Source organism: Peromyscus californicus, unplaced genomic scaffold (genome assembly GCF_007827085.1).
Source record: "Peromyscus californicus insignis strain IS unplaced genomic scaffold, ASM782708v3 Scaffold_3__1_contigs__length_106647218, whole genome shotgun sequence".
NCBI lineage: Eukaryota > Metazoa > Chordata > Mammalia > Rodentia > Cricetidae > Peromyscus > Peromyscus californicus.
The window spans coordinates 3,680,344-3,707,016 of NW_026294551.1; the positions used below are offsets into that span (position 1 = coordinate 3,680,344).

A 26,673-nucleotide genomic window follows, 5' to 3' on the forward strand; every position below is an offset into this window, starting at 1 on the left:
TGCTGGGAAATTCCTACTGCATCTGGGACCTGCCACAGAACCTTCTCCTACCCTAGGATCTACTCAGAACTGATGGTGTTTGTGGACTCCAGGGCAGAACAGTGTCCCCGACGTTTATGTGTGCTTCCTCCAACATCTAAAGAGGCCACTGAGTTTTGTGTCCCATTCTTGGTAAAGGTTTCATCATGTGGCAGCTTGACTTTGCAATGTTAAGGAGATGCTCTAGGATAGTGGTTCTCAACCTGTGGGTCTTGACCTCCACAGGAGTCACCTATCAGATATCCTGCATATCAGACATTTACATTACAAGTCATAACAGTAGCAAAATTACAGTTATGAAGTAGCAATAAATTAATTTTATAGTTGGGGGTCACCACAACATGTGGAGCTGTATTAAAGGGTTGCAGTGTTGGGAAGGTTGAGAGCTACAGCTCTACGAAGTGTCCAGCTCTTCACCCTTCAGACATGGCAAGCCATGCTTCTTCTGAGGGCTTCGATTCCCTCACATCTATTTCAAAGGACGTGCAGGGCAACTCTTTCTTCCTCCCATCCAAATTCAGCAAGCAGGATTTCATCACAGTGAGAGATAACCACAGTGTTCTCTGGCTATCTAAATCACCCAAGTCCCCACAGACTCTACTGTGATATGGAGCAAGGGGTTGATAACATGCCCAGGGCCTGCATGGCTGTCTCTCTTGTGTAAGGCAAGCTGCTTTGACCGGTCTTCATGACCAAGGAGCACAGAAAGCACACTTGCCACACCAGCGCTGTGCACCCAGCAGTGGGCTGTGTCAAGCCATCATCATCTTGTGAGAAAAACACTGTGGGCAGTGCATGGAGGCTCCTCTGGCAAGTTTCACCATCATCCACAGTCCTCTGCTGGCTGCTCCAGGGTCCCTAGAAGTGAATTAGACAGGAGTGTGATGGAAGCCTCCATCCTTCCTTTTATTGAGCATTTAATGGACGGTGTGATTTTTGCCATTTCCTTGAGTATTGTCAGTTCTAGCTGATGTTCTGCTGATGTTTAGCTGATGTTGGGGCCTTACAAAGGGGTCTCATGAGTTTGCCTTACAGGGGCTGGGGCTGGTCTCACGGTTTTGCCCTACACCCTTCCCAAGGCAGGGACCTATGGGTTACGTCAGATGTTAAGTATATTCATCCAGCTTGCATATGCAGAGGCCATGGGAGAAACCTTTGCCTAAGTCTGTGAGCCTGTTGGAACTGCTCCAAGGCAGACTCGGGCCAGAGGGTCATATGTCTCTGTGTGACTGGCTCCTACTACACCAAGAAAAAGCATTCTACCAGAATGTTTTTCAGTTTGGATCACATATCCCAATGTCTGCAAAAAGTCTGTGTATCTCCCTTTTCCCTGAATGCAGTTCTCTGGAAAGCATACCCAGGTCCTAGGGAGAGAGATATGCGGGCATTGCAGGGTTCTGCCTGGTCCCCTTCAATCTGTGTCTCTGGTCTGAGAACCGGGTTAACCAGGGACTGAGCCTGGCCCTGCACCTTTGCACTGGGATGTCAAGGTCAGACACATTACTCAATAGCTCTTGGTACTCCTTTGGTTATGTAGATCAGGCAGCCCCACCTACTCATCCCATCCCCAGACCTCACCTCAAGGTTCCTGATGCCTCCAGAGCTTCAGGGTTGCATATAGCCACCTGGTGTCTGGTCCTGGGATCTGCTCTTCCCAGCTGGCAGCAAAGAGATCCAGTTAGTGGCGAGGCCTTGGCCCGCAGAAAGTGTCTGCTGCCTAGCTGATCTAACACCTTGGCACCTCAGCATTGTGCTTCTTACCACCTTAGGGAAGACATGTTCCCTGACCCTCCTGGGAAGTGGAGTCAAAAGTAGAGTTTCTTGTTCCCCTCCAAACCACCTGACCTCTTAATACTCTCATGAGGTGACTCCAGAATCTCTCACTTGCCTCACCACCAGATCTGCTCCCAGGAGCAATCTGGATCCTTTGTAATGCAGACCTGAGTCATGGAGAGTCCCCCATGTCAATCATTTCTCTTGTCTGCCCTTATCTTCTGCCTCCGCACCCCACCTCCGAGGTTCCTGGTCCCTGCTGGTATGTATCCTATAAGCCTTGTAGTTTTCTTTGGGGATGCAGCCAGAGCTGGGGCTGCCAGTGATGGTCCACTGACCCGAGACTCTCATCATTTTTCTCCAGATTTCTAAATCCATTAACCAAAGTCAGCTCCGTGGTCTTTATTGCCACAGTGGCTTTCAACCATTGTCACAGCTGCTGTCCTTCCACCAAAGGCTTGGTGTCACACCTGCCCTCTTCCCAGTGTCCCACCAGCCACAGCCCAGAAAGTCATGATGCTCTTACCTCCCAGGGGTGTGTGACAACTCTATTTGTCACAGTAATTAGTCCTTAGCACAACCTTAGCCTTCACTGGTCCAGATCCAGGAGCCTTTCCTGAGGCCGCCGGGTGGAAAGTAAGAGACAATGTGTTCAGATAAGAGGCTTTCATGCTTTGTGTTCCAACCGCCTCAGAGGGATGGTCTGAATGAAGATGGCCCCCATAGGCCCATAGGGAGTGGCACTATTAGGAGGTGTGGCCTTGTTGGAGTAGGTGTGACTTTGTCAGAGGAAATGTGTTACTGGGGGTGGGCTTTGAGGTCTCAGAATCTCAAGCCAGGCCTAGTGGCTTACAATCTCTTTCTGCTGCTTGAGGATCCAGATGTAGAACTCTCCAGCACCATGTCTGCCTGCATGCCACCATGCTTCCCGCCATGTTTTCCTTTGTAAGAGTTACTGTAGCCATGGTGTCTCTTCACAGCAACAGAAACCCTAACTAGGACATTCAGCAAAGACTGGGGTGAGAAGATTGGCATGGAGTCGGATGCTGGAGGTGTCTAACTTGTGGGTTCAAGTTGACCTATCTCAGGCAAGTTTGTGAGAAGCAAAGCTCCATCCCCTGGAGAACAGGTTTCCTGATCTCCCTTTAATACTCTCTCAAGGTGGCTTCAGCATCTTTAGCTCTCCTCACTGCCAGGTGCGGTCCAGGGAGCTGTGTGGACTGTCCCCCATGTAATGCAGAATATTAGGTCTGCATTGTGGAGACTGTCCCAATGTCAGTCATTTCTCTTCTGTCTGGCCTTACCTTCTGATCTTCTGCATCCCCACCCAAGCTCCAAGGCCCACTCTCCTCCTGACCCTGGTCCCTGGGGAAATAATCATATATATTCCTTACAGTTTTCTTTCCAGGGGTGACTGATGGCTTCCTGGAGCTGCGGCCCCTGAGCCCGGGCCATGTCCCAACTCTAGAATTTTTCTTGTAGGTTTAAGGGGGGTGTGAAGCTAAGAGCACATTACTGGTGACAGATGTGGTCATGGCAACCCCAAAAGGTGAAAGCATCATGGTTGGCCAAGAAGAGGGAAGAGGGGCAGGTTGGGTTACCAAGAAGTTTGTGAGGCAGCAGCTGCAACCATGGCTAGAGATCAGGGACCATGCTGCTGGACAGCTGCTGTAAATGGATTTAGAAACATGGAGAAGGAAGATGACAGACCCAGATCAGTGGACCACCGATGGCCTCCACGGACCTTTGTAAGCAGGTCCTATTATCCTAAAGTCAGAGTGGGATGGTGGACACAGCGCCACAGTTATCTTGGATCTGCACTCCCTGTCTGGTACCTCCCCTTTTCCAGGGGACAAGAGGCTCCTGTAGATTATGCAGTACTTAGGAGCCACCTATTTCTGTGTATGAGTTCCTTTCTCCAGAACCTTCCTAGTCTAGATCCTGCCCCAGTCCACCCCCACACCAGGAAAGCCTTGTCATTACTTCTGGGAGCAACCAGAAGCCCAAGAATGTTCTCCTGGGACTGGCTGGATGCTGATATTCTAGAGACATGTATCATCACCCAGGGTCTATGACAGCTCTGAATGAAGCAGGAAGAAGAGGAGGAGGTGGTGTCAGTTTAAAGTGGAGCATTCAGGCTGTCTACTGCAGGGGAGGAGACTCAGAGAGGGGTCTGAGAGGTGGAGGCAACCTTGGGTGAAGTTTGCAGAGCCAGCTCTAGCCTCTGCATCAGTCTTCCCCACAGCCCTAGTGGTGTCAGGAGAGTGTGGAAGAAAAGAGGCAGGTGGGAAGGGTGGAGAACACTTACCTGGAATGGATGGAGTGTAGAGGAGACAGAGAGTTTATAATAAGTCTACAGTAATTATTGAAAACGGCATAGGACTCAACAAAGGCAAATGTAAGAGTAGGGAGGAGGAGGGACAGAAGTGATGAGAGATGCTTTCTTGAGAAGAGGAGAAGAGCACCCTAGAGTCTGGGCAACTAGGCGGGAGCTTTCAGAACCGAGGACAGCGCGGGGGGGGGGTAGTAGTTCAGCACCAGGAACAGCGCAATCACTGTCTCTTCGGGTTCTGCCCTAAGGGTGGGTCTTGAGCCTTTTCAGTACCATGGACTGCAGACAAAGCGCTTCTCTGGTGGTGGGTTCAGCACCAGGGACAGTAACAATAGCCCGTTGTTCGAGTAGGTGATTTATCAACTGTATCTGTACTGAGATCATCTGGATGGGGCGGGTACAGTGCCCACACAGCTTCTGGGTTCGGCAACCAGTGAAAACTAACGTGCTCTTGGTAGGACGCTTCGTATTATTTCTCATTTCCCCATCCCACCTCCCTCACCTGCTGCATCTCCCGCACATTCCCTGTTAAAGGTGACCAGAATCCCATCTAAAGCCAAGAATGGCTCATTTTGTCCCACTTGGCAGACAGTTCCAAGCACTCTGGGGAGCATGGGTTGGTGTGGATAGTGCCTACACCTCCACATGACTCAGTTTGCAATTTAATTGGATAAAGAAATCTTAAACATCACTTTTGCTTTTGTGTGTGGGGGTCATGCTTAAATGGAAAATACCTAAGGAGTTAATGAGAGAAGGGGGACTTGGGAACATCAGAGTGATGTAGGGTAGGTTGAGACCAATGAAGAGTCAGGATGGGATGACCCCATCCAGAGTGAAGTGGTGTGGCCAGCCTTACCAACCTCCAAAAAGCTCCAGGATCCAGGAGGTGGAGGCTGGGATTTCTCCTCTCTCCCTGGTTTCCTCATGTAACCCAGTACAGTGAGCTGCAGACTGGAGGGGTCCAAGATGTCAGACACGCCCACCAGGTCGGTTTTTCTACCAGGTTTTTATCTCCTTCCCCAGCAAGGATTTGCCCAGTGTGCAGTGTTCTCTTTTGTTTTTATGACTGAGCTCAGACACGGGCTTCTGCCAGCCCAGCAAAGCTCTCTTGGCTTCGGCAACTCCCCCTGGACATGGTCTGTGAAACCTCGAGACCCTGTCTGCCAAGGTCCACCCCCACATCCCTTCCCTGGCCTACACGAAGCCGGCTGGTATGAAGTCCCCAGTTTCTTTTGGCCGGGTGCCATCACTCTTTTGTACCCCTGCCCTCATCTCTGTTCTGGGCTGGCTCCTACCTTGCCTCTGTCTGTGGACCTTGTGTCTTTTCTTCTACTGCTTTTAGGTTATATGTGTCAGTCACACGGAATGACTGATGAGGACCACACCAGTCAATGGATCAGGGACTTTGGAGTTCCCGGGGGTCGGGGGGCCTTCCTCTGATTGTTGGGATTGGCTGTGGCAGACGGTAGACCTGCAAGTTCACGGCTCTCCCAGGACTTGTATTGTCCCTTTCCCTTCTCTGCAGCCTGGCAGCTTCGACAAAACCTTGAGGCCACTTTGTTTATGACTTGTGCACTCTGCCTTGGCCATCTGTCATTTCCATGGGCCTTGGACAGCAGCTGGGGAGGCTGTGTACCTCCTTGCGATAGAAACACGGGAACATGCTAAGCTTAGGAGTAAGGTTATGCGCTAGAACCTTCTGCAACTGTGGTGATGTTTTCCTTCAGTCCCAATCCACTGGCCACAGCCACATGTGATGGTTGGGCCCTTGGAAATGTGGCTCGTGAGATCGAGGGATTGGAGCTTTACTTTTATTTCAGTTTAATTAAAGCATTAGAGACTTATTTATGAGCACATGTAATTACTTCCTGAACTTGGACCAAACCAGTCTGTTGAAGGTTGTCTGTTCCTACCACAGAGGTCGCTGGATTCTCTAAGGCTGCTGTTGGGTTCAGGCCATCCAGATGGCTAGCCTCCCCTCTTCCTTGAATCCTAGTTAAGCTAATTTCCCTCCCTGGTGAGAGTGCTCTGACCTGAAGCTCACACTGTGTGGTGACGTGTCGAAGGACCAAGGGTTCCCAGCCATCCTTGCTCTCCTGAGTCAACTTCTCCACCTGCTGTGGGAATGCTGGGATGAGTGAGCGCTAGGGAAGATCGGGTCCCCAGAGTGAGCAAGGCTCAGGTGCAGCATGGGTCACCAGTTACCTTTCCTGGTGGCCCTTTTCCACTCCGACTCTGCCTTCAGAGAAGGCCAATTGAGATGCCAGACCCCTCGGTATGTGCCTGGCTCCCCACCCTACCCCTGCAGTTGAACCCTTTTCTGTGTGGCATCTGCTCCACTGACTCCTGGCCTCTTCCTTCCCACCCTGCAACAAGCTCCATTCAACATCTCGATGCTTTGTTGTAGACTGATTCCAGCATCTCACGCTCAGCATCTTCACGAGAAAGGCTCTGTAGTCTGCCACTGGGAAGTGGTAGACAGTCAATGGAAACCTCAAAGGCACGATGGCCCCTAGAACTCCTAAAAATCATACCAGAGTGACCAGAGACCTGGTCAATGAGTTCTGGAAAGTTCCTTTACTTCACTGAGCTGTCTGTCTCATAGGGTTGTGTGAGCCACAGCAAGGTCACGTATGTAAATGTACCCCCATGATCCGGCAGCACTGCAACTGTGTGCTGGAAGTCTTTCCTGAGTCCCTCCTAAGTATCCCCCTCCCTCAACATCACTTGCTGACTGCATATGGTCCCTAAGCATTCTTTCCTAGAAGGGCAGAGGGTCTTATACGTGTCCCGACCTCCAAATTCATGGAGGAGACATCTGTGGGAAGAAATGCCTGTCTGCTGGTTTGGTCCTGGGAGGAGCACCCAGGGGAGGAGTAGAGAGTGATGGCCACACAGCCTCACTGGAAGACAGAAGGACATCGGTCGAGAGGCAAAAAGACAGAGTGTAAGCAGCTCCAAGGCAGAGCTGTACATCTTACCCCTGATGTCACCCTGAGAAGCCAGTGTCCCTCCTCTGCTTTGGCCACCCATGCCCAGCCACCCTCCTGGGCAGCACCTTTAAGGGCCAGAAAAACAGCTGTCAGTAACAGTCCCCAGTGTCCACTGCTGCCCTTGTGCTCTCAGAGTGCAGGAGGACACAGGGTCTGGGACTGGTTTCTTCCTGGTGTACTTCTAGGGTACACTCCTCCCTGCCTAGCAGCCTGGGCTCTGAGAATGCAACCCAGTTTGAGCAAAAGCCAGAACAAACAGTAATTAGAAAGGTAAATCCAACACAAAAATAAGCATAATGCATTCCAAATTCAAATAAGAATTATTTGTGGACTCGCTGCTCTTTCCGAATTATCAGTGGAATGTTCCACTCCATTTGCATAGATAATTGAGTGTTAACTGTACTATCTATACCAAGGCCTGGGAGACGAACAGAGAATTCAGTCTGGCCAGGTGGAAGAAAAGGAGGTTTCATTGGCTGTGTCATTTGCCCACTGCAGAGAGGAGGGACCCAGAACAAAGCCTGGCACCGAGAGGCACTTAATATGTATTTGTTGAATTAATTAACATGAGTAATTGAGCGTTACTGCATGCCAACATGTCTATGGAATGGGGACTTGGTATGAAGGTAGGCGGTACTGTCCTGTTCATATAGAGGTAGAAGGAGACGGTGTGGAATCCCTGCCCAGAGCTACACTGGTCCTAGAAAGAGAGAGTGTGAATCCAGGCTGAAGAGGCTCCTTTGGACTGATGAAAGTTCTGGGAGGGACAGATGGGTGGGTGGTGGAAGGCAGGGGCGTGTGGGTTTGTAGGTTCTTCAGTCAAGCTTAGGACAGGACAGGCTCAGCCCTGCTTCTGTTCTTCAGGTAGGCAATCTGACAACCTGAACCCCAAGTCTTGGGTCCCACTTTGTATGTGGGATGCTCCTAGGCAGTCAGGATTTAAGATCCTTTACTTAGGAAATGGTAAGATCACATGAGTGTGCACACTTGTGCACTTGCACACACACACACACACACACACACACACACACACACACACACACACGCACTTAAGCATACACTCCACCACTTGCCTCCAGAGGGTTGTTGGATATAGAATGAGTAGATGCTCTTGGTGCCTGGGATCCCATTTGCCCAAAGCATTGTTATTGCGGCTATTATTCCATGCTCTGTGGCACTGGAATGGAGTTTGCAGGGCCTCACACTCTACTCCAGGAGACTCAATAAGCCCCCATGGGAGCCATGTGTGGAGGAACTCACCCACATGGGCACTGTTTGCTGGGAGGCTGAGAGGCAGGAACACCCCCTATGACCTCAGCCCCTGCCTGCACCACACTCCTGATAAGACATAGAGACCAGGACTCAGAGAAGCAAACAGAGCCCAAGCAGAGGAGATAGATCTAAATGGAACGAATCCTGTTGCTGGGCCCTGGAGGTCCAGTCAGTGCCCACTCCACCATCACAGGCCCCATCATGAGAAGAACCTCTGTTAGCTGTTCAGTCCTTGGAGGGGTAGCCAGTGGCCAGGTTGAGACTGGCAATGGTGAGGACAATGAGTGGAGGGGACAGGGTGAGTGGGAAGCACTGTGCCCACACAGAGGCCTCATGTCACTCAGCTGAGGCACAATACAAACAGCTCGTGTGTATCTTAACTTGTCAGTAACTACATTTTTTAAAAAAGTGGTTAAACCATTTCTATCATGCACTTAATGAGACCCAGAGCTTCCAAACTATCATCAGCCATGTGTAGTTGACGTACACACTGTTTTATTCTTTCTTGTACCATTTATTCAAATGCCAGCCTTTGTTTCCCACACATGAATCATTGCCCTTGGTGTGGTGTGGTGTGGTGTGGTGTGGTGTGGTGTGGTGTGGTGTGGTGTGGTGTGTGTGTGTGTGTGTGGGTGTGGGTGTGGGTGTGGGTGTGGGTGTGGGTGTGTGTGTTGCGTGCACACATGAGTGTGTGGGTGCACACATCTGTGCATGCACACAGATGCTAAAGGAGGATGTTAGACGTCCTGCTCCTACGATACTGCATCTTGCTCCCTTCACACAGGGTCTCTTGCCAAACCTGGGGCTAGGCTGGCACTCAGCCAGCACCAATGATCCTCCTGTCTCTGCCCTCCACACTGTTGAGGTTATAGACACGCAGGCAACCAAAACCTAGCTTTTTATGTGGGCTCTGGGGATTTGAATTCAGGTCCTCAAGCTTTCTCAGAAGCACTATTACCTGCTGAGACCTCTCCCAGGCTCTCCCTGAAAGCCATTTTTACAGTAGCCAATGGCTCCCAGGTCAGACTGCACTGGGTTTAAAGACCACTCCTGGGCTTTGTCCCTGACTTCCAGGAAAATCTTTTTTTCTCCAAATAAGACTTCTCTTTTTAAAAGATTAATTTCTTTATCTTATGTATTTGTGTGGATCCATGCATTTATATGTGTACCACATGCATGCCCAGTGCTCAAGAAGTCAGAAGAGGGTATCAGATCCCTTGGAACTGGAGCTACGGGCAGTTGTGAGCCACCATGTAGATTCTGAAAACCAAACCCAAGTCGTCTGGAAGAGCAGCCAGTAATCTTAACTACTGAGTCATCTCTCCCGCTCCCAAGACTTCTCTTTACACCGTCTTAGCGACTGGGGTCCTGAGGATGTACAGAGATTCACCCAAAGCCCAAGGCTGCCATCATGAGAACAGCAGAAGGGTGCCATGTGACATCTTCATGATAAAAATCTGTTTGTTTTTCCACCCAATTTGGGGATGCAGTTGTCCATGGGGTAAGGAAAACATGGACTTCACTTCTTTGAGGGTTTTGGCCTGATGCCATGTGCACCATACCTTGCTTTTTCTACGGTTAATGGTCCTTCTTCCTTCCATCCTCCTGCCTTCTCAGAACAAGCTTGGGCAGCCCCGAGATCCCTCTAGCTCTAAATACACCCCCATGGCTTCCAACTGCCATTCTGTGGGCCAGTGAAAGGATACCCCCACATTGTTTCCAAGTGGGCAATGAACTGGCCATGCTTTTCTCTAAAGAAGAACTTGGCCAGCTCAAGGGTCCATTGACCCTCTCCACAGCATTTACTTTCAAAAATACAATCCCAATACCGTAAAGATTCTAGTCTCCCAGCGTGGATTTCCAATTACCCACACTCGGCCAAGTGGCAGCCACTTCATTATAATTCTGTAATTGCCATATGGAATTCCTATAAATTTGCTGTTAATTTTTAACCACTGCGGCCTTCTCTTGGAAAGTGTAGCAATAATTTGAAAATCTATAGATGATATTTTAAGTGGATAGAGGGAGGTAGTCCAGTGGGGCTTGATAGAAAGAAAATAAATACAACAGGAGTCAGGATTGGACCCGGGAAGGAGTAGCCAGGCTTCCTTCAAACGTCTCTGCAGACATCTCTGTGGTGAGCTAGTGGCAGGGGGAATTGATCAGAGCCGGATCCTTGAGGATCCTGCTCCTCAGCAGTCACTTTGCACACTGGGTTCTTGGTTAACAGGCGCAGCATTCCCCGCCCCCAACTGGGATGTAATTTACAAGCTGAGTGTCGTCTTCCCACATTGTACTGCTCTGTGATCTCTCCCAAAATTGCAAAAATGGACTGGGTCTATAAAAGATGCTTCAGAGGAAACAGTGTTCACACAGGCATCCTTACCCCTGCTCCCCACCATGCAAGGGACCCCCCAAGTGCTAAGCAGAGCATTTATTTGCCTTCTTGAGATACTGCTAGAAGACAAATGGAAAATGAAAAAGACTGGGAGCTGTGGCACCAAAGATTTGCAGAGAAGCAGTCCCACCTGAGAGCATCCTGTTTCTTGTCAGGGAGGCCTCAGGGTGGGTCAGGGGAGACATTTGGTTCTAGAAAGAGGGAATGGGCACGAGGTGCAGGGTCCTGGCGTGGCTGGGAAGATGTTTTGGTAAGCTGTGGCAATCAGCAGGGCCAGCCACTGCCCATCTCCCACCAACCAGAGAGATTCATTTACAAATTCCTTGTCTGGCCCCGGAAGTGTAGGGTGCAGGCACCCCAGGATCTGGCTGGTTGTCTTTGGTGATGAAAGGCTCACTATTGCTGGGCTGGAATACTGTGTCCTTCCAGCTTGCCGTGTGGCTGCCAGGAGGGTTTCAGCCACAGACATCCACATCCAGCCCCTGAGCCCACCCCCAGAAAAGCAAGGAGATTGGCTTCCGGCTGTAAGGGTTATCAGAAGGCAGCAGCGATGAAAAATTGGGCCAAGGAGTGATTTGAAGGTCCCAGTGTTTGATCTATTGCGGGGCTGGCTCCTCACGGCTTTGCTGCTCCCGAGTTTGGTGACCTGAGAGAATTAGAACCTCCTTAAATACAGTGTCTGTTGGCTGTATATTAATCAAGCAGAAATCAAAAGTCACAGCATCCCAGGGAAGTAAGAAAAGGAACAGACGGCTCCCCAAACCTAATGCGGCAACTCTCGGCGGGAGGAAAGGGCGGGAGCTGTGGAGAGCAGCCCAGGGCTTGCAGCTGCAGCCGGCTCCAGCTTCCCCTAAACCTCCTTGCCAGTGAATTCTCAGAAACCCCGTGCCTTGGCACTGGGAACTGTGTTAGTGCCAAAACAGTGCTGGACCCCAGTGCTAACGTAGATCAAGGGCGGGAGGGGGTTTCTCCCCAGGATGGAGGAGGGAACAGAGGAAACTCAGTAGGGCATAACGTTGTACCTAACTGAAAGTTCTGTCCCTCAAGTCCCACCAAGAACATTCCACTTCCCTGTTCCCTGGCAAGCATCAGGTCCCTAAAGGGTCATGTCTTCACTCACGGCCCCTTTTCCCCTCACATTGTGCTCACAGGTGGTGGCTCTTCTCAGAACTTCCATGGTGTGTCTTCAGCTACCACACAAGGCTGATACTGGCTGAGTCCTGCCTATCTCCACCCCAACCCTGACAGCCCTGACCCTTCCTCCCAAGGCCTGCGACAGGAGCTCATATTTGAGCCGTTACTTTAGAGGTGTGAGGAGAGTGTGGGTTAGCATCCGTCTGTTTCTTTGCCGTCTGCCAGCAGAGACTGTCCCTACCCCTGAGTCCTGAGACAAGCTCAGCTCCTATGAAGGCTCCATTTGAAGAGCCTTCTGCCCCTACCTGGCCTGTCACAGCTCTGTCACTCAGCTCCTTCTGCAGCTTGGCTTGGCCTGGCTGACACGGTACACCAGTCTCTCCAGGGGCCGCGCACTTTGGCAGGACACTGCTGCCTCCCTGGACCTTTGTGTGCTGTGGGCTCCTAATGAGCTTTTAATGAGCTGCTGCTCTGGCTTCAGGGGGCACAAATGGTAGGGGAAGAACATGGTGCCAGCCCCCTTGCATTCTGCTTCCGGAAGCCACAGAGTGGCTCCTTAACTGGATGAGTGCTGGCTCTAGTCTATAGGCAGAAGGCTCATCTATTTCGTTCTTATCTGTTCAGTTGAGGGATCTAGCTTCCATGACCCTTGGCACAGGGACCCCCTGGGATAATGGTTGGGCTTGTCATTTTTGGCCTCTCCTTCCTCAACAATGAAGAAAAGGGTCACTAGTTTCTCTGTGGAGTAAGATTTAAAAAAAAAAAAAAAGATGCAAGGTAGAAAGACCATTGACCTCCCATGTCCGCCTTGTGGAGTCACCTGCAGAGAGGAGCCTGGCTGCCCCTCTCCAGAGCCGCACCTGACCTGCTGGTGAAAGAGGGAGCCCTGACCCCTCCTGCAAGGTCACGGCTTGGTACCCACCCCGTAGGCAGCCAGCGCACTGCTTAGTGCTGCTGGTGTTGTGCTCACTCAGCCTCTCCCTTCCATGCAGAGCCTTGCTCTACCTGTCCCGGTGGGTGACCCCCGGCATCTCCTGGGAGTTAGAGGCGGGTGGCAGTGGCTTCAGTTCCCCCTTATTACTCCTTCAAGGCCTTCACCGTCTGAATAAAATTAAGATACAAGGCACACTTCCTTGACAGTCATGGTGATGAAAACCTGAATGGGCTCCCCAGGGGCACCAGGGTCCCCTTCCATAGAGCGCTTCAAACAAACAGGAAGCTGCACCTGTCCCAAAAGGCTTCGGTGCCTTCTGGCCAGAAGGCAAGGGACTGAGTGAGGGAGGCCCCAAATTCCCTTGCAGCCCTGTCTGCCCGTGCCTCTTGGTAACTCCTCCCCTGATTCCAGGCTGGGGGAGGGGGATGAAGAACCCTTGAGAAGAGGCGGATGCTGCTTATGAAGCATCCTGCAGTGGGGTTGACAAGGACAACTTGAGTGGCCCAAGCTGAGCTCTGGGGGCATGAGTTTTACAGGACATCAGTAGCCTGCAAAAGGACCCTGTTGTGATATGAGCACAAGTTTCCCTCAGCTCCAGCTGGACCAGGCATCTGCCATCACAGGGCATTTCGTTTCATTGAGTTAGAGCAGACAGATAGCTTTTCATAATTCCCAGGACGTTTTTCTGGGGTCATTTGTGATGTGCAAGGTGGGGTCCAGGGTGATGGGTAAAGCTCTGAGTGGGGTAAGGATGCCTGGCTGATGGGCCAGAAGCTCTGGATGTAAAAAGGCATCTCAGGCCAATGGCAGTTTCTCTCGATGGCTTCATCACAGGGTTCAGCAGCCCACTGGGTTCTTGCGACCTCCTGCCTAATGAGAAAGCAGACATTGGAGATAATTGCCGCACAGCCCGAGCCGCAGCACGATTAGTAGATGCCTGGACTATTGCAAATGACTGTTCCATTAACAGATTTAGTTGAGGGTTGATCCCGTTAGGAGAGAGAGCCAAGGGCTAATGATGAGGATATTTGCAGAAGGGCACATGCCAAACAGCACAGTCGATTCCCAGAGCCTGGAGTCTGGTCTTCCAGTCTGGACTCTGCCTCTTACTGGTTGTGTGGACTCTGCACCACCTTTGTGATTTTAAGAGTATCATACAGCAAGTGGGCCTTGTTACAACTTGCAACAGTATGGGGAGATGGGCTGTGGTCAGGCACTTTGAAAAGTCAGGGAAGAGCAGAACAAATGGGAGGTATTGTTACCCTTTGCCATCAGTAGCGACAGGCATTCATCGCCTCTTCTGCAGCTACTACTCCTGGGAAGTTTAGCAAACAGCACAGCCTATCCTTCCGGTCTGACAGGCCAGCTCAGGCTTCCAGCTCCTGTGAGGTTCTGGAGCCAGTTTCTGAATGGTGGCTTAACCACAGCGAGCACAGAAAACCAAAGGTTTGGGTCTTGTTTTGTTTTTTTTTCTCCAAACCTCTGCTCCGGCTCTGCCAACTGCCTCTTCAGGCATGCGGGGCCCAGATGCAGCAGGAAACCCCAAGGAGTTGGTCAAAGCTACGGCTGCCAAGGCCTCTGGCCCTCCAACCCCGAGGCGCTGCGCCATGGGACTGCCACTTCCACAGTCTTCTGGCTGTGCCCTGAGCCAGTCCTTCTGCAGGAGCAGGGAAGGGAGAAGGCCTGGGGGCTCGCTTACAAAAAAGAAAGCCTGGCAACAATGCTGAGTGGGAAAAGCAGAGGCACCCGCAGCCCTTTCTCTGGGAACAGCCCTCTGGCTCCTGGGCCCCTGAGGGGAGGGACACTTGCAAAAGAAAGATGTCCCTATAACTGCAACCCTGTGCAACTTCTGCCTTTTCCCATATATCTCGAGTGTGCCCTTTGCTTTCAGTCTCCCAGTATTTATTATGTTTAATTTTGTTGGGACGTGGTTGTAAGTGAGACGGATGGAGCCGAATGTGGCTGGCAAACGCCTCTTAATTAAACAGATAAATAAACTCCCTTTGCACGCGGGTTTTTACTTTTGCTGCAGTCTCTGATGAGGCAGGGGGATGGTGTCACTAGGTGGGGGACCCCCCACTGAGTTGAAAGGTGGGTGCTGACTACAGCAGACTGCACTGGGCCTATCTTTGTCCCCTCTGTGTGCTCTGGACTCCTTGATAGAGAGAGGCAGGGAGGCCCAGAAGTGAGGAGCCCCCCCCCCAGAAGCCCCTCCTCACAGGCCTTCTGGGAAAGAAACTTTGAGCCTGTGTGAGTGGGCCCTCTGCTGGACGCCTTCAGTGTGGCCTCGGCAGTCACTGCTGGGCTGGACATCTCAGGTCATTTGCTTCCCGTGCCCATGCCTCTCTCTGCAGAGGCTCCTCTGCCCTTCTAGAATTGGAAGTCCACCTACCAGGATAAAAACACATACAGTCCCTGACTCCCACACTATGGGGCTGCCACCTTCAAGAACCAGAGACATTTTTATGTTTTAAAAAAAGCCCAAGAACTTCCCAACCTGACACACTCCTGAGATGTCTGCTCCAAGAAACTGGGAGCAGCCCAGAATCCAACCAAGGTTTTCCCCTGACTCTTAACTCTTTCCCTTCAATGCCAAATTGCGATGCTAATTTCCCCTGGGAAAATATCCCACTGGTGATGCAGGACTCAGGTGGGAATCACGTATCTAAAGGTTCCTTGTGCATCTCATTGCACAACCCTGCTCTGAGCCACGCCATCCTGGCCCACTCCCCTGGGGATGACGGATTTGCCCACTATGCCTCAATCCCCACTGCTCATGTCCAAGCCCGTGCCAGGAAGTTCAGGGTTGGGGCAGGAAGACCTGGATCTGCCGAGCACACGGGGAGCTCAGTCCACTTCTAGACGATGGCTTGACTTGGCGTCATGGAGCCCGGCTGCAACCCGAGACTGTGGGCTCACCCCTTGCTCTGGGACACTTCTGCCAAGCTTCACACTGTCCTCCTTGCATAGGGAGAGCCTGGGGATGATCAGACTGGGCATTCAGAAGTGAAGAGAGAGGCATGACAGTGAGGAGCTGGGACCCCACTGCTTGTCCCTCAGGGGTGGTAAGGCTTTCTCTTCTCACCTGGAGGTACCACGGGAATCCTTAGAAGCTCCCAAAGATTGGGGAGACAGCAGGCACTCAGTTTTCCATCATTCAGCCACAGAACCCATTGGCCTACCTTTTGCTAAAAAAAAAAAAAAAAAAAAAAAAAACCAGACTATCTTAAGAGACAAAATGCCACCAGACACTAACTGGCAAAGGCACTCCACCAAGGTAGACACCTAAGAGACAGTGTCCAGTGAAGAAATATGGGTCCAGAGATGGTGGGACAGGCATGTGCTATACACTGTAGGAAGATGCAGCTCATGCAGCCAGCCAGGCCCTGCTTGGGAAGGTGGTACAGGATGGGGGCAGGAGGGAGCCAGGAGAGCTCAGAGCCAAGCCACCCAAACCTTTTGAGGTGCCTCCCTTGCCTGATATTTATAGCGGTGCCCAGGAGCGTAGAAATAATTACAGCTCAGTTCGAGCCTCCCTAACAAGGCCCTTCTCAGATTCAGGGCGAATGGGATATTTTTTTTCCCTGGATCTTTTTTTAAGTAGTGAATATTCTCACTGGATTGACAGCTCTTCCCAGCTCGCAGACTCCCTTCAACCCAAGAAAAAGTGGGGGCAGCCTAGCCTAGCAAGTGGCTGGTGAATTGGCCTTCCTCACCCATTACTCGGGGCCATACACCATGGTCCACAAGGCCTCAGGAGTGCAGGAGAATGGTCAAGAATCTTGGGGGCATGGAGAATGTAACACAGCCCAGGCTAATGCAGAGGCCCACTATCCGGTACCGGGTGCAGATGAGAAGAGTGATTCTGGCCTGTGAGGTCTGCGTGGGCAGGCCCAAGAGACTCAGGGATAACCCCCCTTAGAATGGGGTCTGTGGAATTTGGTAACTGGCTTCTTTTGGAAGTGACATAACACTTCCAGAGCATGATATGACAAGCGGCAGGCACACCGCTCTTGTCCCAAGAAATAAGCCAGACACACTGTTCCAACTCTTTTTCTGAAGATTTCCTTCTAATTCTTTTTCAGTTCTCCCAGGGAGCCTGCATATGATGAGCTGGCTGGTGGAGGCATTTGTCTAGACAGGCTCCCCTGGCCTGATGCTCTCAGCATGTTAGGCTGCAGACTTGGTTTCCCTATTAGAGGTGTGCTCACTCCAGAAAAGAGAACTTAATCTCAGTAGCTCCTAACCCCGGACAGTGGCTGCATGATGATCTGTCTGGAGCACCGAGCTTAGGGTAAACACCACTGGGCTGCCCAAGTTCCCTCTACGGAAAAGGCAACTGGGCAGCGAGTGAAAGCCACTGTGAATCGGAGGACACACAGGTGTCTAACGGGACAGTACAACAGCAGGATGGGGAGAGGGGCAGGAAGTAGGCAGGAATATCGCGCTGATGTAGCTAAACCCACTCTGGGCACTGCACTGGCTGTGAGCCCTCCAAGGGCTCAGCTTACAGATGCCACTGTCTAGAACCTATCGCTCGTGGAAGGCAAGGCTGGTCCCCAAAAGCCCGTAACCCACTTTCTGTCTGTGCCACCCCAGCAGCATCCCACAGAATTGCAAGAAGAAGGGAGAAGAGTAGGAACCACCAGCCGCCTGTGCTTGCTTCTCAGGGGAAGGTCAATCCCAGGCTGTTCAGTTGTGAGTGTGGGGGACAGGGATCCCTGAGATCAGAGGCCATCTAAGTTGCACATGTCCACCTGCTCCCTTACAATGTCACTTCCCAGGTGGTGGCTGGAGGCAGGCCACACTCAGCCATGCATCTTCCTCTTCATGATCCCCACTCCATATGCAACACAGTAGGAGTGGCAACCAACCAACCTTCATTTGAGAGTGACAACAAACGTCACTGAGCTCACACAGTCCGCAGGAGGACCCCACTTAAACTACCCGGCCTGCCATCTTCCAAGCGCAGAGCTTGGGCAGGGCAGCCGAGTTCCATAGCAGTACTGCGTGCCTGGGTGTGCCCTTTCCCGGAGGTAGTATGTGTAAGCAGAGTGTGAGGCTGGGCAGGTGTCCCCTGGGGCTACCTTTCACAGTGGCAGGTGGGGGATAACTCACTCTCAGCCAAGCTCACCTGTGGCTTGTCTTGGTAAAACTGAGTGTGAGGGGCGCAGGCCCGGATGGATACATGTGGCTGGAAAGCTGCAGATGTATGCAGGCAGGCTGCGGTGGTGGTGTGAGGGGCAAATCAAGGCCTCTGCTTAACATTGCCTGAGGCTGGAAGGTGGGTGCTGTGTGCTCTGAGACTTGGAGTGTGAACACCAAATTCAGCACGTCTGACATGGCGCAGGGAGGGTAACCCGATGGCCACTGTTCCTTGTTGCCCACCCCCATACTAAGTATCCACAGGATCATGAGCCTGCGGCAGGCTGCTAAGGTGTCTCGTGGGGGCCTGGAGGCCAGCAGAGGGGCAAGAGAGATTCTCGGGGGCTCAGGCTGGGCTTCTGGTCACTGAGCATCTGGAAAAGCCTTCCCAGCACGGAAGCCTCTGCGTAGATGCCCTCATTACATCACCGACTTCCCCGCCGCGGAGCCGGCCTCCCTCAGGAGAGGCGCTTCTCCGAACGCAGGCAGAACGAGCGCCTTCCGGTCGGTGGGCCGCAGAGACTCTCCTCTCCGCCGCAGCCTAGACCAGCAGGGGCCAAGAAGGTCCTAGACCCTACCGCCGCCGGGAGCAGAGGCTGCGCGCAGGCGGAGGAGGGGAGCGCAGGGCCCGCGGGAGGGGGCTAGGCGGGCGGCCCGGCGGAGGCCGGCGGGCGAGGGGTTAAGTGCGGGACCGGCGGTGGTGCCGTCGGCCGGGTTCTCTCCCCCGAGCGCGGGGCTCCGTTTGATGTTGGAGTACGCCAGGGACTCCCCCTCCCACCGCTACACACGCGCGCACACGCGCACACTCACACACGCACACGCACCACTCTTTGCAGACAGGGCTCCGGTGGCTCCAAAGTGACTGGCTTCCCTCTCCCCACATCCATCCTCTCGCACATCGCATCCATCCTCTTTCCATCTTCTCGCGCGCTCTCTCCAGCCTCCCCGCCCGGACAGGGGCAGCCCCCGGCAGAGGCGCGCCGCTCCCCTTTCCATGCCTCCCTCTTAACGAGCGCCACGCGGGGGAGGGGAGGCCCGGAGGAGGAGAGACCGGGAGGGCGCCCGGGAGGCAGGGTGCGCGCACACACCGAGGGACGCAGCGAGCGCAGAGCCGCCTCGGCCGCCGGGCGCCCCCCTGCCGCCCCATGCTGTGCTCCATGGCGAACTCGGGCTGCCTCCTGCTGTCCAACTCCGGCAGCATGCTCCCGCACTCCGTGCCCTGCCCGCCCGCTTTCCTCTACCTCCAACAGGTAAGCACCCCCGGCCCGAGCGCCCCCCGGCCCCGCGCACGTGCGCCCCGCGCCGCCGCCCACGCCCCGCACTTGGCCGCCTCCGCGCCGCGGCTGGTGGCCCCGCGGCTCTCCTCACGTCATGGCGCCCGGGCTAGGGTTGAGGGAACTGCGCCCCTGAGTGGCAGAGGAGCATGGGGGCGCCTGGGGAGCGCGCGGTGACGGGTCGGGGGGCCGGCTGGAGTTTGGGGCGTCGCTCGCAACTTTTTCAAAGGCGCGGGAGGGGGCGGCGGGCGGAGTCTCGAGGGAAGCCCAAGGGGAGGACACAGGGGTTCTGGACACCCGGTTACTTTGGGGAACTTTGCGCCGAGACGCGGGGGACTCGGGGACCGGTCGCCAGGCTCCTTCCTCGGCCGCGACGCGCAAGCCCAGGGGCCGCGGGGAGGTGGCGGCTGGGGAGCCCGGCTGTGCTGCAGCGCGGACCGCGCGCCGGGCCTCTAGGGAGGCGGGCCACCTGCCTAGTGGGACAGAGAAGCTAGGCCCTGAAGCTAGGCTCGGGAGCGGGTTTGTACTGGACTTTTTCAGTCTACTGGGCTGCGCAGGAATCTCGGGCTGGCAGGCGTTGGGGGACAGCAAACCCAGCGGTTAGGAGCCCCTACATCCCCAGAATGCCCCCTAGGGAGGTGCGCGCAGAACCTCAGCTTCCGCCTGCCAGCTGGCCGGAGGCGCAGGGGGCGGGGTCCTGCGATCCCACCCAATGCGGAATCAGTGCGGGCCCCAGGCCTGCACTGGGGATGGAGAGGGGATTCCCTGGGCTCCCCCAGGCCCTCCAGGTTATACAGTTGGGGCGCCAGCTTGGCCACAGCTGTCCTGAGGCTGCGGTACCCTGGCCTCACTCACCCGGTCTGCCCACACCTCTGGCCGGCCCTTTCTCCCCATGCTCTGGGGCCTGCCCTGTGGTGGATTCACACTTGGCCCTCTGATATAACCACATGGGTGGGTAGCTTTGTGGGGGAAGCATGGGGTACCAAGAACTTCCGACTGGCTTCCTGTCTCTGCTCCTTGACTCAGCCCAGTTAGAGGGTTCCCATAAGACGCTCTTCAGAAGTGGGGTTATAGGAAAGAGAGAGGCAGAGGGACAGGGTGACCACACAAGAAGCTTTTGGGGGGTCAGAGTCAGTATTAGGATAGGAAAAAACCAGCAGCGGGCGCGCAACCGACAGGAAATGGAGAGTTGTGTTTCTTGGCCTCCACTGGAGATTTTATGGAGACTGAGGCTAGCCGTTGGGGGAGGGGGAAACTTGTATCTGTCATGCCCCTCCATGAACTCTCCAGGAGGTGGTTTAGGAGGAAACATGGGCATGACCAAGATGGGCCCCCAGAACCTGACCCAGGGCAGTAAGTCCTAGGCTGCTGGACACTTGGGCCACCCCTCTACTAGGGTCCCTTATCTGCGCACTAAGGATTGCCAAAGGGAGAGACAGAAGGCGGCCTCTTTCCAGGGCCCTAGGCCCTTGGTCTCACCTTCCTAGGACCACCTGTGACATGTGAGGCTTCCGGGATGTCATACAAGAGGCACTGGCAGCCGCAGACCCCCGGCCAGCTCCCCACATTGCCGTTCATCATTAGCCATTCCCAGTCACAGGCCTCAGTGAGGGTGGTCCTCACAGGGCAACTTTCTAACCCCTCTGAGTTCCCATAAACGCTGGGGTCACTTGGAGACTCTGTCACCGGGTCTCTGTTACAACCTGTGTGTCTATCTGTCAGATGCGACCACTTGGAAGTTCAAGGGTTGTCCCTCCCCCTCACGCCCAGCTGTCATGGGCAGTGGTAACCTGGGCACCCCCTAGCAGCAAGATGCCGGGATCAGAGGGTGAGTGAAGGGTTTGAAGTACAGTCCTGAAGGCTAGTCCATGGCTTACTGGTTGTGCTGTCTTGGACAAATGGCCTCACCTCTCTGAACCTGTGTCTTCTTCGGGCACATAGTTCTCCCACCTCAAGATACAAGAGGTGAGTTAGGATGAAGTATGGCCCAGAGCGTCTTGATGGGTCAAACCTATGCTTTAGGTGGGCATAAACCCACCAGCAAGGCTTGCAGCGTAGATCACCTGAGTCCTCTAGGGCTTGGTAAAGCACCCTGACTGGTCATTTGCAGCTTTCCATGGGGGCAGCAAGGGATCAAGAGGACTTCAGATGAGCTCTCCCTGCCACAGATGCTGTCAGTGTGAGCAGAGCCCCTCCTGGGACAGCCACTGCGTGCCCACTGCACCAGGCTCAGAAGCACCCCTATTTCCTTTGCCCATCCGCAGCTATTCTGCAGGGGCAGACAGCCCGGTGCGTCGGCATGGGTCTAGACCGTTCCTGACCGTTATGGGTGCACCATTTTATGGGAACACACACAGTTCTGGTGGTTCAGGACCATTATAAAACAAGCAGTGGCATTCAGCTTGGGACCCAGCTAGTCCCAGGCCACCTTCAGAGTGAGATGGTCTCTTAATCTCCTGAAGGGAGGGGTGTATGAGAAGGAACCTTGGGCTGCACCTGGCTGGACTTCTAGAGATGGGAGCAGGCCCCTCCCCCAGCCCTTTGTGGGGGCTGCGGGTCCGCTGCGCGCAAACGCTGGTGCCATATGCCAGCAGTGTGTTGAGTCTAAACAGCACATTTAACATCAGAAGCAGAAGACGTGAAATCAAGCAAGACAAGAGACGTAGTTGGAGGCGCATTAAGATGCAGCTTTTAAACAGGCCGGCTTTCGAAACCTATAGTCTTCCGACTTGGAAATTTAGGAAATAAAACCTCGACCGATGGAATCCCATTCTTTTACAGCAGCAGCATTAACCCTTACCTTCTGTGAGCTGCTAGACCCTAGGTAGGGGGCGGATGATGAGGCCATGTCCCCTCAGAGACACACGATTCTGCAATTCGTCACAAGGTTCTGTTATCGTATGTCAGTCTCTCCCCTCTGCAGTGGTGATGGCACTTTTTAGAATTCTAACCAAAATGACTTGGGCTCACCCGACACGAGGGTGGGTCCATCCGGGTTGGGCTCTGGTTGGTAAGTGGTCCCAGGCTTCCACCCTTGTCTTTCCTGTCTGCCCCAGGAGCCCCGTAAGGGATTCCTACAGGAGTCTGTCATGCTTGAGGTCCTGGCACACTTCGGAGCTGCCTCATAAGGTCCCTCTGGGGGTCTGTTCCCCCTTAGGGACCCTGAGTCTCTGGTCCCTGGTGTATTGTCCCTAGCAGGTGATCGGGCTGATCATGGTGACCTTTGAGGGCAAGGGGGATCTCATGGAAAAACTCCAAAACATCAGCTGGACTCCCATGGGTCTCACAGCCTTTGCAGAAGCGGCTTTCAGAGATGAGGTTCGAAAAAGTCCCAGCTCACAAAATGGGAGCTTGTCAGTCACTGCCTTATTGTTAAACTGCAATGTCCTATAAAAGGGGATCTTAACAAGCCACCCGATTACCAAGACGGTAAATTGTTCATGGGGAGAAAGATGCATTTGTCAGGTAGGGGGAAAGAGCAGAAGGGTTGGGGGTATGCAGGGAAGGGGCTAGGGGAGCCTGGGAGATCCGTGGAGAGGTGAGGGTCCAGCGCCCTGAAGGATGTGTCCTGAGTTCTGTTGATGTAACTGTATGCATGTACTTCGCCAAGGTAAAACCCCCAGAGAGCTTCCACTGCCATGGAAAATGCTGCCAGCCCCAGAAGCTTCCTTCCAGCCTGGGGTCTGCAGTCAGCTTCCTGGAGTTGTTGATAACAGTGTGTTCCCCCAGGAGCGGAGCCCAAAGTTGCACAGAGGGACTTGGGGATCCTAGGGCCTGTTTTGAGATTCATTAGGCAGCTGTGTTCTTATAACCATCCTCTCTTTGCTCTGAGGTAAGAACACTGCTAATCACAGCAATTTTTAATAAGGATTAATTACTGTAGCAAACATAACGCCGCTTCTTACCTCTTCCGCACATTCCCGGTGTTCAGTCTCTGTTCCCTGGCTGTTAGCATGTCACCCACAGACCTGGTGTGACTCAGGAAACCCCACCAGATACACACCTGCTCACAGTGATACAACATGGGTCTCTGGTGAGGACCCCACAGCTGATTAGAAAGAAGGCACAGGGCAGACACCTGTCTGCCATGTCTTCAAGGGGACATTGCCATTTGGATCTGGCGTGTGGATGGGGCCACAGCCCCCCAAATTATCCTAAAGATATTAACCAGACTAAAGATTAAACCAGATAAAGATAAACCAAGGATATTATATCAAATTAAAAATAAACCAGACTAAAATTAACCTAAAGATACCAACCTAAAGAAGTTACCTAGACTCTGTGTCCTCACACCCTGGGATCCATAGGGACAAAGCACTATGTCTTAGCTGCCTGGCCTTGACACGTCCGTTCAAAATCACAACACGGCTTTACCCCAGTGCCGCTGGTAACTGCAGTGACTGCGTCAGGTCTGCGGGTCCCTCTTCAGTTTTCATGCCTTATAGGCTCACGCTTGTTCCAGAACCTGCTGCAGGCAAACCCTATGCATACGTTATGGAAACATTTAACAATTTGGGGAAACTGAGGCAAGAAGCAGGTAGCTCACACACTGAACTGTAAAGCTGCTGAACAGCAGAGCCTGGATTCTGGCCCGGCACCCGGACTCCAGAGCCACAGCTGAGTCCGTCTCACTTTCTGATGAACACTGGAATTCGGGACGTTTCCTCCCTTCCCAGCTGCTTTCTCAGCTGTGCACAGAACAGAAGACACATCAGCCAGAGCTTCTGGTGGCATGAACTCTTTCTGGAATCTTGTGGGTCTCTAAGCTGGATCTGCCCCCAACTGGATGCCCAAAGTTGCTAAAAGCTAGGGGAAATTGAAGTAGCCTGCCTTAGGATTTTAAGATCTTGAGTGTGACTCTTCATTTTGTGGAGTGATGGAGTTCTCCGAGTATGAAGCAGGGGGTTCTGGCTGGCTGGACTAGGATAAATATGGATAGTGGACATAGGACCTGCCACAGCTGGGGGTGATAGCCAAGGAGAAATTGAGAGCAGCTCAGTGCTTAGGATTTGAACTGCAGACCCCAGCAGGCTTGGACCTCCATGTGCCCACTAGGTGTGTACCCAGAGGTGAAGGGCAGGTTCTCACACAGCGGGGCATGTCCTGTATCATTTCCTATACCATATCCCTCACGGATGGGGCTCACCCTGGCAACCACAGGCCTATGGAGAGGTGGAGGCTGGTTGCCTGCTTTAGACAGGCTCTGTAGTGTTTTCTGATTCCATTGTTATGGCTAGGGAGGCTAAGGTTCAAGTCGTTGACTGACATCCCCAACCCCTGCACCAACAGTGAGTCAGGGAAGCAGTGTGCCCGCCCCATGGCGCTGAGACATGGAGAGGGCTGGCCACCATCCTTGGAGGAGGCGAAGGATGAGATTCTAGTCCGAGTGCCCTTCTGTCCCGTCTTCTGTCCCTAGGGACAGCAAACCGAAGGTGGCTCCAAGCAGAATATCGGGTTCCTGGGGAGAGGGCAGCGGATGTGGCAAGAGTGGGGGAATGGCTGTGGCCTCTGTCCAGCTCTGAGGAAGTGCCTGCAGCCCTTGGCATGCAGCTTGGGCCAGGCCAGGCGGCACCAGGGCCTGAGGCAGACGGCCCCTCGGGTGAGGAGACCGTAGTTCCTGGCAGTGTGGGATCCCGGTAGCTGGTCCCGTGAGCAGGGCTGGGACATTCTCTACAGGGGACGGATACTCTGCCTCTTTCTTCTCTTTGCTCCTTTATTGTGCGTCTGTTTCGAAGCTCTGGCTGGTGTGCCTCCCCGACCCTTTGCTTCCTTGTTTCCAAGCCTCTCTGGCCCCCCCATCACCCTCTTTCTCTGTCTCCCTTCTCTCCTCTTCCATGTTCATTTTCTCTCTGCTTCTCTTCTACACTCTCCTCTACTTCTAGAAGATTCCCAGCCCACCTCATCACAATCCTGCTGTAGCCAGCCCCCCCCCCCCAGGTCCGGCCCACCCATCTACCAGGTGGTTGCGGGGTTCTGTTGGGAGAAGACTGTACCAAGCCTGATGGAAATAGATCTGATGTTTTTTGTCATCAGTGTGGCTGGGTCGTGGTCTTTGGCACCTAGGACGCCTCCAGAGGTGCAAGGCCAGCTCTGGAAGGAAACACAGGTGGGGATGAGTCTTGAACAGGAGACTGAGCTGCTCAACTGAGCTCCAGATCCGGGAGTCTGTGGTAACAGCTGGGTCCAGCCTCCCGTCAGGCTGTGAGGTACCCACCAGTACAGCAGAGTTGAAGCCCTGTAGCCACTGAGAGGAAGTGAGAGCAACACCTGGTCCCTAGATGAGCTCTTGTGCCCCCACAGCCCTGGGATCTCTGAATGGCTCGGGGAATAGACTAAAGAGAAGGCAGAGAAGTGTTGAGGAACACCATTGCCATGGCCAACGTCCACACATTGAGTTACGCCATTGCCATGGCCCATGTTTGTACACGGAATTATGTTGTTGCCATGGCCCATGTCCCACATCGAGATATGTCCATTCCAGGTCTGCAGTCAGTTCCAGGTCTAGAGTTGGGGATGAAAGGTGCCCAACTACACGTCCTGGAGTTACAGACACAGTGCAACACCAAAAACTAGTCCCCAGGCGACATGCATGTACCTGCTCCACCTTGACTGTGGAGACCTGGTCAAACCCACCCCAGTGGGGAAGGAGAGAGAAGGAGCCAGCTGATAGTCTCCTTGCCTGCTGAGGCATCTGTGTGCCTCTAGCCTCTGAGGTAGAATTTTACATCCTCTTGCCCAGAGAGCTGTGAAGCTCGGATCTACTGTCTGCCACCCCCGCCCACACTTGCCCTCAGCCCAAGCCTCCCTCCCAGTCCAGACGTGCAATTTTATCAGGATGTCACCTAGTGTGGCAGTAGCAAGCCTGGCTTCTGAGTTATGGTGAGCCTGGTTCCAGCACACTTGTCCAAGGTAGCAGTGGGGAGACAGGCAGATGAGCAGGAAGAAGTGGACTCAGTGTTGTGTCTGCTGGTCTCTGGGACACCCTGGGAAGACAAGAGGCTGTTGACTACTTGTCTGCAGCCAGAGTGCCCCAGAAGGAGGGTCCGTCTTCCCAAGCGCTGGCATCACAGTGGGTTCCTAGGAACTTCCGGGCCCCACAGCATCTTCCCTAAACCCTTATTAACAGGGTGTCAGGCCTTTGTTTCCTTTCTAAAGAGCAGGAACGCTGACCCATGAATGGCAGGTGCTCCCAGTCAGGTGACATTCAGACATCTGTCTGTCCACTCAGCAAATCCAAGTTGAACCCAGGTCAATGACCATCCCTGCCTACAAGGAGCTCTCATGCTGCTGGGGAGGATAACTAAGGGACCGGAGAGAGACAGGTGTGCTGGGAGTAGCTAGAAGGCTGGGAAAGAGCTGAAGACGGGGTGAAATTGCTG

At 53.4% G+C, this 26,673-nt stretch overlaps 1 protein-coding gene across 6 annotated transcripts in view; it reads left to right on the top strand.

Moving 5' to 3' along the window:
• The window catches only part of Rbfox3 (RNA binding fox-1 homolog 3), a 427,534-nt gene that overhangs the window by 328,347 nt on the left and 72,514 nt on the right, over window positions 1-26,673 (top strand). The window contains exon 1 of one of the 6 annotated variants that reach the window (XM_052758939.1): window positions 18,678-19,270. The exons of 3 other annotated variants lie outside the window; for them this stretch is intronic. In XM_052758939.1, the coding sequence (XP_052614899.1) occupies window positions 19,166-19,270 (105 nt within the window). In that variant the 5' untranslated portion in view covers window positions 18,678-19,165. Of the gene's footprint in view, window positions 1-18,677; window positions 19,271-26,673 lie in introns of those variants that run through there. 2 more of the 6 variants (XM_052758944.1, XM_052758940.1) reach the window with 2 other exon arrangements.